This window comes from Lynx canadensis, chromosome E1, assembly GCF_007474595.2.
Source record: "Lynx canadensis isolate LIC74 chromosome E1, mLynCan4.pri.v2, whole genome shotgun sequence".
NCBI classification, from domain to species: Eukaryota; Metazoa; Chordata; class Mammalia; order Carnivora; family Felidae; genus Lynx; species Lynx canadensis.
In genome coordinates this window covers 39876486-39887633 of record NC_044316.2, presented here as the reverse complement: position 1 = coordinate 39887633, position 11148 = coordinate 39876486, and the positions used below count along the sequence as shown (strand labels likewise).

Here is an 11148-nt window from a genome sequence, read left to right as displayed (position 1 = left end):
GATTCACCCCCTCATCCTGCTGCAGAGGATGCTGGCTGTGGGACACTTGCGTTTACCTGCAGGTCCGAAGGGACAGGTAGTGCTTGCTGTAGGTGCGTGCCATTTAATCCTCCACAAGGTCCCTGAAAGCAGGCATACTTCTCATTTCCGGGTGGCTTCAAGAAGACCAGAAACTTGCCCCAACTCCATAGCTAGGAGCTAGAGCCAGGATTTGAGTGTTTCTGACCCAAGCCATACTGTTTCTTCTGTATCGTGCCTTCAAACGGGCTTCAGTTCAGGGCTGGCCTGTTAGCTTCTGGGCAGGGGGCGGTTACCATGCGAGGCCAGGTCTGTAGCCACCGTCAGATCCGGAGGTGCCTTCTGGATGCTTTGGGTCCGGGAGTGTCTATTACTGGCCATGGGAAAAGTCATGTGTCTCAGGGTGCTGGATAAGAAACAGGTGCTTGTGGGGACAGGTCGGTCCAGGGAGTCCAGCACCAACTTTTTCTCTCCCAAGCTTCCCCTGCTCCCCCGTTCTTTCTTGGCTCAGGTCATTTTTGTTGCACTGGCCAGAGTCCAGCCAGGCAGGTGAGGGGCAGATGGCCTGCAGACTGCAACTCTGTTACCTTTCCTTTAGGCAGCAGGGTGGATCCGGCAGGTGGGAAAGGCTGGCCGCCCGGAGCAAGGAGAGGTGGGGATAGCTGAGTACTGGGACCAGTTTACATGGAAGAGAGGATTCTGACCTGTGCGGTTTGATCTAACCCCTGAGTCATGTATGAGGTCAGGGACCGCCTCTTTGTTCAGCTGGGATGGTTGGGAGACCCGGATCATCTCTCCACACCTTCCTGGCAGGCCCCTTTGTAGATGCCCACTCTGCACCCTCCCTCCGGCAGACTGGGGGTCCCTTTCCTTGGGGAGGGCCCCGGTTAGGCCTCAGGAGGCAGGAGGCTGAGACCGAGGGACACAGTATCTTGAGCTGATGAGGTATGAAGAGACGGCCCACTTTGTTCCCCTTTCTTCCCCAATCTTTGGGTCTGAGGGCCTCCCCGCCATACACACAATGAAAGAGCACAGCCTGAGGTGTTTGGTTTAGTCTTTTATTTGGCACAAAGGAGAAAGGGATCTGACACCAATTTAGCCTTTTGAGTGTGCAGAGCTCTGTCCACTCCCCTCTCACCCCAAACGAGCCCCTCTTCCAAGTTTAACTCTGCCCTGAAACCAGGATTTCCCAAGGATTTCATAGCCCTAAGACCCATCCCAATAGTTACCCTTCCTACTCTTCCGGTTCTCTGTCCCTTCGAGAAAGCAGCCTTCCTTAGGGATGAAAGGCAACACAAACCCAGCCCTGACTGCAGCACCCCAGGGGCCTTCAGCCGCTACTGGATGGAGTGAGGGGGTATGGGATAGGTGTGGGGGAACAGGTAAGGGGGGAGGCCCTTCCTAGAAGCCAGCCAGAGCTGAGAGAGGAAGGCTGAGGGTCTGGACAGTCCTGGTTCATGCTCCTGGGAGCTGCTTCGACACAGAAATGGGGGCTGTAGGGGGGTGCTTGGGGACGGCAAGGAAAAGTACAGATAAAAGGGAAGCTTGGGGAAATGACATGGTGAGCTCGGCTGGCCGTGTTCATCGTATGGTGATGCGGAGGGGAGGTATGGGTGAGGGGCCAGCAGTGGCCACATCCAGCCCCTAGACTCCACCAATCACCGGATTGGCTTTGTGACTCCAAACCTTGTAAGTGAGGGGTGTGGGGTGGGAAGAGAAAACCTGAATAGAGGTCTGTGCTGTGGATTTTACTCTCGGGCTGGTGGCAAGACCAGAGTCATCTCTGACCACTTTTTAGATGCTCCCAGCCAACATGCCAGCACAGGGGAGGGTGACCCTTGGAAGGTCAGCCCCACTGCCCACTGTCCCCCCACCCCCCCGAGAAGTGGGCCTTTGCATTTGGGCCCAGGCCCCTGCCCTTCAGAGCTCCTCATGGACTCGCTCCTGGTCTTCGTCTGACTTCAGTTTGAGCTCCTCGACAGTGATCTTGCCATCCTGGTTGCGGTCCTGGTTCTGGAACATGTCTGCTATGGTCTTCTCTGGGTCCTGCCCAGGCATGAGGCGTCCTTTGCCCTCACTGACTTGAGCTTTGATGAAGGCGGAGAACTAGGAGCCAAGACAGCCGAGGGGAGAGGGGAGTGAGGGTCTCGCCTGAGTGGCGGTGGGTGGCCTTGGGAAAGGCCCTGGGGGACAGGGAGGCACAGAGGAGAGAAGAGCAGGTGCTGGGGGCCAGGCAGAGGGCGGGTGTGGAGGACAGGCAGCATTGGGGGGGTGGGGTGGGTTGCATGAAGAAGAGGCAGGGACAGGGGACCTAAGGTGCAGTGACCCAGTGCAAGGGCAGAAACAGGCACAGACAGGACAACAGACGTAGACTGTGTTTGCTTCATGCCACCACACGGGGTGGTGGTTTCTGTTGGGGTGACCGCACGGAGTGAGCTCCTCACCCACCTCCTCCGGGGGGACCTCGCCATCCTTGTTGAGGTCCAGGCCTTCAAACAGGTTGACAGGAGGGTCCTCGTGCCACACAAACAGGTAGCCGGTGGGCAGCCCCTCCTCCCGAGACACCAGCTCCACCTCAAACAGCAGCACTGCGCTGCCCGGGACACCCCGGGCTGGAGGGAGGGAGGACAGAAGGAAAGCGTCCCGATCAGGCCAGGGTCTGAGCCCAGTGTGCTCCCTAGCCCACATGCCTCAGTTTCCCCTTCTGGGCACACGGGATGTTTACAGAACCATTGGGAAGGCTTCCCTCACTCCTCCCACCAACCGCCCAGGCCCAAGGCGGGCGGGGGCAAAGGACCAGTCTGCCCCTCACCTCCGCTCTCTCCGTGCGCCAGGTGCGGGGGCACCACGAGCTGCCGCCTCTCTCCCACACACATGCCCTGCAGGCCCGTGTCCAGGCCTTCGATCACCTTATTGGCCCCCAGGGTAGCCTCCTGGGGGTCCCCGTAGTCGTGGCTGGGGTGGGGGGAGAGCAGATTCCCAGTTCAGCACCCATCCTCGTCCCAGGCAGGTTCACACCCCAGCGAGCCCGGCCCTCCCCGTTTCCCAGTCACTTCTGGTGCCCGCCCCACACAGCAGAGCGTGGGACCGACAGTTCAGAGATGGGGCGCCCTCCCCGTCTTGCCGCTGCCCCTGAAGTGCAGCCTGGAGGGCTCCCCTCTCCCTGCTTTGGTTTCCCCTCCACAAACAGACCTCCAGACTGCCAGCCTCACCCTTCCAGTCCCGCCAGTAAAGAGTCTCAGCTCCTCGTGCCCCACCCCACGCTCGCTGGATGGGAACTTATGGGGGAAGCACGAGTGGAGGTGCTGGGGGACTCCCCACGCCTGGGCCCACCCACCTGCCCAGCCCTGGCCCCGCCCCGGACCCACGAGGAGAAGAGCTTGGTGCCATCCAGCAGGGAGCAGTTGTAGTGGTAGCGAACATAGTCCCCAGACTTGGCGGTCTCGTTGCAGGTCTCAGGGGGCCGGGACAGTATCTTGATTTCCACTGGATCCTCAGGGTTGTGGAAGTCAATGACGTGGACGTCAAAGATCAGCACCGCGGAGCCAGGGATCTTGTCTCCTGGGGCCAGAACGGGGAGTGGATCGGCTCAGAATCCAGGAGGGGCTGCTCAGGCCTCCACGGAGGCCCCTAGAGCTTCCCCGCCCTGTGTTTTCCAACGAGGATGGGCTGGGGTGTTCGTCCCCAGGGTCAATTCTTCTTCAGTACCTCTTGTGGGGGTGAGGGGCAGGGGAGGGGAGGGGAGGGGAGGGCCATGCCAGTTAGAAAGCCCTTTACACACATCATCTCGCAACCTCCCAGTAACTTACCCTGTTGGTCAATGTCCTTAGTCCCATTTTACAGGTGAGGACACTGAGGCTTCCAGCAGAGCTGGGTCTCAAGTCCAGGTGCTTGCTTGCTTTCTTTCTTTCTTTCTTTTCCTTTTTCAATCATCTTTTTCTTTCTTTTCTCTTTTTTATTAATAACTTATTTATTTTTCAATTTACATCCAAGGTAGTTAGCATAAGTCAAGTCCAGGTTTCTTTGCTTCCTAGGGCTACACTGTTTCTGTCCTCCCATAGCCACCCCCGCCTCCCCAGCTCAGGAGTCGGCTGCCCTTCTCCAGTATAGAAGGGAGAAGTGAGGGGAGGGCCCCTGGAGAAAAGGATGGAGTCTGTGTGGCAGAAGGTGGGTGGGTGATGGGTTTCGAGGCGAGAGGGGCAGAGCGGTGGCTGGACCGGCCCTGTGCTGGGGAGGTGGGGGAGCAGTCTGTGGAGCTGCCAAGGGGGGTGACCGCGAGCACAGGGACATGCCTACCAGTCCCGTTCTCCCCATAGGCGAGGTGGGGGGGTATGGTGATCCTCCGGCGCTCCCCCATGCAGGCGCCCTGCAGCCCCTGGTCCATCCCTGGGATGATGTAGCCCCGCCCCACATAGGTGTTGTAGGTGTGGTTGCGGGAGTAGCTGCAATACAGGGCGGGGAGGGCGGGCCAGGGGGTCAAAGGGGCCCCTGCCCTTCCAGGCAGGATGGAGCCACCTCCAGCTGCGCCCGGGTGACCCCAGATCCTGCCTCAGCTTCTTCGGCCTTCCTCCCGCCTCCCCGCCACCAACCACACACCTGGAATCAAAGAGGGTGCCGTCCATCAGTGAGCCATTGTAGTGGTAACGCATGAAGTCTCCAGCCACAGCTCTCCGGACGCAGCCAGGAGGTAGCTCCAGTGTCTCCAGCTGGACGGTGTCCTTCGGATTGTGGACATCAATCAGTAGCACGTGGAAGACCAGGGAGGCCTGTGGGGGGATCACAGTCCCTGGGGAAGGGATAGACTTGAACCATACAAGTGGTACAACTGGAGAGCAAACCAGGGCTCCTTCTTGACTCAGGAAGGCCCATGTGGGCACCCTGTAAAAAGGTGCTAATTCTGCTCTCCAGAGACCTTTCCATACCCTCAGCAGCCCTGTTTCTTGCTCTCCCTGTAAGGCGTGAGCTGGATTTTCCCCCGGGCCACCACCAGCCCATCCTAAATGATTGTGTGAATCAGAATAAAGCACCTCTTCTTAGTGAGATCACCACCAAGAGCTAGATTTCACCCCTACCCTACTTGCCTCCTTGGCTGAGTGCCCTTGTGCAGTACACAACCTGCACAACTGTATACGGCAGCCCTCTTCTGAGGAATCCCCGAGTCCCTGTCTGCCCTCACCATAGCCTTTCTCGCCATAGGCCAGGAACGGAGGGATGATGATCTTTCTTCTCTCTCCAGGACACATGCCCAGCAGCCCCTGATCCATGCCCTTGATCAGCCAGCCAGAGCCGATGTAGGTGTCATAAGTGCCGCCCCTACTGTAGCTGCAGAGAATGAGGTAGAAGTGATGCTGCTGGAGATGGGAGAGGCCGGATGGGACCCGGACACCCTCCACATCATGCCACACAGTCCCCGGCCCCCCCAGGACTCTCTCCAGCCCTCACCTGGTGTCAAAGGCAGTGCCATCCAGCAGCGTGCCATTGTAGTGGTAGCGGACAAAGTCGCTGTCCTGGACCGTGCGGGGACAGTGGGCTGGGTGCAGCAAGGTGCTCACCTGCACAGTGTCTGCCTTGTTCCACACATCCAGCAGGACCACATCGAAGTACAGGGTGGCATCCGGGGGAATGAGCCCCGCTGTGAGGGTCCAGCAGCCACAGCTCACGTTCGGTGCAGCTCCCCCAGACCCCTCGCCATGCCACGGTCCCTAGGGCCCCAGGACTCCCTCCGGCCCTTACCTTGTATCAGAGGCGGGTACCCACATTTGCTGCAGCCCCAGGGTGGTGGGTGGAATGGACATTTGAATGTCCAGCTTGGCCCCTCCCTCCACCACTCCTAGTGCCCCTTCTCCCTAGTCAAGCTTGGATCCCACCCAGGGCCCTGTCATCGCCTTTCCCCCGACTCCAGGGCCGGGGGACTGAAATTCTAGTCCCAGACCTGCCACTATCCACACTGCATATTCAGTGTGACCTTGGGCAAGTCGCTCTCCTGCTCTGCGCTTCAGTTTTCTGGCCCTGGGGTCCTCCATTCTGACTCCTGTCTCCTCCATCCCCGTGCGGGTGCCCCGACCCTTCTCACCCACACCGATGCTGCCGTAGCCCAGGTGGGGAGGCACAATGAGGCGTCGCCGCTCGTTGACACACATGCCCATGAGGCCTCGGTCCATGCCGGTGATGAGGCGCCCCACGCCCACCACGATGGCCACTAAGGTGCTTCGGTCATAGCTGGGGGAGAGCGGAAACAGATGGGAGACACTGGCCTCGGGCCTTGATCGCATGCATGCACAGGTGCGCGCGCACACACACACACACACACACACACACTCAAGCCCCCTCCCTATCACAGGTGTAGGTCCACATGCTTCTGTCTCGTCTTCATGCCTCCCCCTAGGTCAGCCATGACTCCCACCTTAACAGGATGGGCTGTTACACAAGAGGAGTCCCCCAGGAGGCCAGGAGCTTTTATTTGCCCGGGATAAGGGAGGGCTGTGCAGGCCTGGGAGCTACCACCATCTGCTGACAGCAAAGGGGTGCTAAGTATGGCATAAAGGGGAAGGGAGCATTTATTGAGCATTTACAATGTGCCAGATAAATGCTTAGCCTGTTTTACAATCACCTACTTAATCCTTTCCCCTGTGAAATGGGCATTACTGTTTTCATTGTTCTGAAAAAAATTTTTACATTTATTTTTGAAAGAGAGCGTGTGCAGGGGAGGGCAGAGAGGGGGAGACAGAGGATCGGAAGTGGGCTCCAGGCTGACAGACGAGTCATGACCTGAGCTGAAGTTGAACGCTTAACCAGCTGAGCCACCCGGGTGTCCCTGTTTTCATTTTTCTTATGACAAAAATTGAGACAAGAGACTGAATGACTTGCCCAAGGTCACACAGCTAATATGCAGTCTGCTCAACTCCGTGTTTGTGCCACTGCATCAATGGCTTTTCCAGGGAAAGGAGGGGGCAGCAGAGCTGAATGAGGGTAGGGATTGGTTTCCAATTTTGGAAAGGCCTGTTCTGAAATTGCCATGGCTTTCATTTTTATTTTATTTTACTTCTATTTATTACTTTTTGTTGCAGTATAATCGACATACAAGATTTAGTTTCAGGTGTACAACAAAGTGATTTGACATTTACATACGAGATCATACTTATTGTGTAATAAGTGTAGTTAACATCTGTCACTGTCCAAAGTTAATACAATACTATTTTCTATACATTATATCCCCATGACTTATTTATTTTATAATTGGAAGTTTGTATCTCTTGACTTTTTTTTTTAATTTTTTTTTTTAATTTGACGTTTATTTTTTTTTGAGACATAGAGAGACAGAGCATGAACCGGGGGAGGGTCAGAGAGAGAGGGAGACACAGAATCTGAAACAGGCTCCAGGCTCCGAGCTGTCAGCCCAGAGCCCGATGCAGGGCTCGGACTCACGGACTGTGAGATCATGACCTGAGCTGAAGTCGGTCGCCCAACCGACTGAGCCACCCAGGCGCCCCTGTATCTCTTGACTTTTATTGGCTTTTTTTTTTTAATTTTAGAGAGAGAGAGAGCTAGGGAGAGGGGCAGAGGGAGAGAGAGAGAGAGAGAGAGAGAGAGAGGGAAAGAGAGAGACTCTCAAGCAGGTTCCATGCTCAGTGCAGAACCTGATGTGGGGCTTGATCCCACAACCCTTGAATCATGACCTGAGCCCAAATCAAGAGTCAGATGCTCAACTAACTGAGCCACCCAGGCACACCAGGCTTTTATTTGCTTTTAGCTACAGTTTTAAGTTTTCAGAAGTTAAGGGAGGATGGGAGATTTGTACTTAAAACAATTTTTTTTAATGTTTATTTATTTTTGAGAAAGTGCGCACAGATGGGGGAGGGGCAGAGAGATCAAGGGAGACAGAATCTAAAGCAGGTTCCAGGCTCCGAGCCGTCAACATAGAGCCCAACATGGGGCTTGAACTCACGAACCGCGAGATCATGACCTGAACCCAAGTCGGATGCTCAACGAACTGAGCCACCCAGGCGCCCCTAAAATTTGTTTCTATTATTTTATTTTTTACTGTTTTAATTGTTTATTTTCGAGAGAACATGCACACATGAGAGTGGGGGAGTGGAGAAGAGGAGGGGCAGAGAGAGAGGGAGACAGAAGATCCGAAGAGGGCTCTGCAAGAACTGAACCAAGAGGGGCGCCTGGGTGGCTCAGTCGGTTAAGCCTCTGACTTCAGTTCAGGTCATGATCTCATGATTCGTGAGTTGGAGCCCAGCCACAGCGACAGGCTGTCAGCACAGAGCCTGCTTCAAATCCTGTCTCCCTCTCTGTCTGCCCCTCCCCCGTTTGCGCTCTCTCTCTCTTTCTCAAAAATAAAAAAAAAAAAAAAAAAGAAAGAAACATTAAAAAAAAGAACTGAGGGGCGCCTGGGTGGCTCGGTCGGTTAAGCGTCCGACTTCGGCTCAGGTCATGATCTCGCGGTCCGTGAGTTCGAGTCCCGCGTCGGGCTCTGTGCTGACAGCTCGGAGCCTGGAGCCTGCTTCGGATTCTGTGTCTCCCTCTCTCTCTGCCCCTCCCCTGTTCATGCTCTGTCTCTCTCTGTCTCAAAAATAAATAAACGTTAAAAAAAAAAAAAAAAGAACCGAACCATGAGATTATGACCTGAGCCGAAGTTGGATGTTTAACTGACCCAGGCACCCCTAAATTATTTTATTTTTTTTCAAGTTTATTTATTTATTTATTTATTTATTTATTTAGTAATCTTTACCTCCAACATGGGGCTCGAACTCATGACTCCAAGATCAAGAGATGCATGTTCTTTTGACTGAGCCAGCCAGGCGCCCTGAGAGATTTTCATTTTGATCAAAGGGTTAAGGGGTTAGGAAAGTCTTCCAAGCTCAGCACTGCACAAACTGGGGCCAGTCTGGCTCCTAGAGTCCCACCAAGGAAGTCATCCCCTGCTCCCAACCCCTCCCTGGCTTGGGCGGTGCTTCTGGCCACTGTCCACACCTCATTCTGCCCACTGAGCTGCTTCCTTCACGGTGCTCTTGTGAGGGCCCAAGCACTGCACAAAGTTCCTACCAGTTAAACATGATAAGGGCACCCAGTCCTCCCCAGAGTCAAGGCTAATCTAATGTTCCCTGAACTTGCCTTGGTATTTGCAGGCACTGTGTGAAGTTCTTTCATTCATCATCTTGCTTAAGCCCTATTATCTGCCTTAGGAAGGGAGGACTTAATTTTCCAGATTGTTTTTCATCTCCATTTTTTCAGATAAGGACATGAGCTTAAAGAGGCCTAATTCCTTGTCCACGGTCATTGGCTGGATTTGAACCCAGGTCTTGGACTCTGGAGTTCATGTTCTTAATACACTGCCTGCCCTTCCAAAGCCATGGAAGCTAATTTCCCGTGGGCTGAGTTGTGTGCTTTGGGAAAGGGGTCTAAGAGGGGACTGACTTCTAAGGATGCGGTGTGACTGGGACCTGAGGTTTAAGCGAACAGCCCTGCCCTGCCCCCACCAACAAAAGTGACTTGCCAGAGCAGACTAAAAGGCCTGATCGGATCAGAACCCCATCCTTCAAACCCCAAGCCTGGCAAGATGGGTGGCAGCACTGGCCTGGTAGAGCTAAGATGGAGGGAGGTGGGGGGGCGGTGGTGCAGGGAGACCCAGAGAGGGAGGTACGAGAACCCTCCGGGAGCCCAGGGGGGCAATGCCCAGCCATGTGACACGTAGACAGATTGGGTCCCTATCTGTCCCACACGGAGCTATGCCCTACACTCCTAGATCCATCCTGCTGTCTTACAGTGTTCACCCTTCTTTAACATGCTGGTTGCTTATAACCCCCACCGCCTCCAAAAAAGTTCTATTGACTCTTCTCTGGTTACAAAGGCACTGAAACCTGGGGCTGGAACCAGAAGGGATTCAGCCCGGGTGGAAAGGGAGGGGGTCCCAGGCTGAGACCACTGGAGGATTCACATGCATCAGGGACCATGCCCTTCCCCCCAACGCTGGGGACCAGAACCTCCTCCCTGCCATGTCTTTAAATCAAGCACTGTTGAGTAAATAGAGCAGTTCACCTTGATCATCAAACACTTTGGGGAATGTGGGGAGTTTGTTGTGAAAGAAACTGGGGTCCTTTAAGAGGTGAGGGTTTGAAATTAAGGGCAGGGAAATCTTTGGGAAGATGGTGTCTGGGAGCCCCCAGCCTCAGGGTGCTGTGTTAGGTTTAGGAGAACATGGAGTAAGTAGGGGATGCAGACACATCCTCAAAGGGCAATTAGGGATCCCCGGATAGAGACAGCCTGGCCCCAAGGGGAGGGGCGAGTCTGAGGGCACCCAACCCGTTACCTGGAGTCAAACTTCTTGCCATCCTCGAAAGTGCCGTTGTAGTGGTAGCGAACAAAGTCCCCCATCTGCACTTCCCGGGGACAGGTCCTGGGGATGTGGTACCTTTCGATGACTACATCTTCCAGGGGGCCCCCGGCCGGGCTAGCACGGCCCAGCCCCCTCCCCACTGCCTGTACCAGCAGCAGCAACAACTGCAGCAGGGGGAGCCGGAGGAAGGTGCGGCTGGGGGGGCACCGTGCGGAACATAGTGCCTGAGCTGGGACCGCCGCAGTGAGGGCGAGCGAGGGAGTCGCCGCCGACAAACCTCCTTTCCCCCTCCTCCCGGAGCTGGCTCCCCCCCTTCCTGTCCTTGGTCCCCACCCCCGCCCGGCTAGTCCCACGTGGAATGGGGGCAGGGGAGAAAGAGCTGGCGGGGCGGAGGACGGAGGGTGGAATGGGAGGAGGGGGCAAGGCTGAGTGTAGGAGTCCAGGAATGCACCACAAAGAACTCCAGATCCAGATCCCCCCTCCCTATCTCCCGGGGCTCAGCGTCCTGGGGCCTCAGCCTGGGAGGGAGGTTCGGGAAAGCGGAGAAGTTGGAGCTGACCCCCATTAAAAGAAAAAAAAAAAAAAAAAGAAAAAGTTCAGTGTCTTTTTTTCCCGAACCCCTGGGTCCCTAAAGCCGGACTGAAGTATCCCTTGTTTCTTTCGTTGGCCTCCCCCCCAAATCTAGGCCTCTCCAGGTGGCTGGTGAGGCTCCAGAATCTGAGGGGGTTGTCTCGGTACTCCCCCGCCCCACATCCCCACTGTCTCAGCGATGGCCTCTCCAGGATCGA

General features: G+C 55.5%; 1 protein-coding gene across 1 annotated transcript; it reads right to left on the bottom strand.

Moving 5' to 3' along the window:
• Positions 1-1062: 1062 nt before the first annotated feature.
• Positions 1063-10579, bottom strand: FKBP10 (FKBP prolyl isomerase 10). Its single transcript, XM_030296792.1, is given in 11 exon segments — positions 1063-2124; positions 2467-2630; positions 2831-2973; positions 3387-3579; positions 4315-4460; positions 4615-4804; positions 5195-5340; positions 5461-5650; positions 6092-6237; positions 10334-10563; positions 10565-10579. Coding segments are annotated over 11 exon segments (1749 nt in total). The 3' UTR covers positions 1063-1938.
• Positions 10580-11148: the final 569 nt, after the last annotated feature.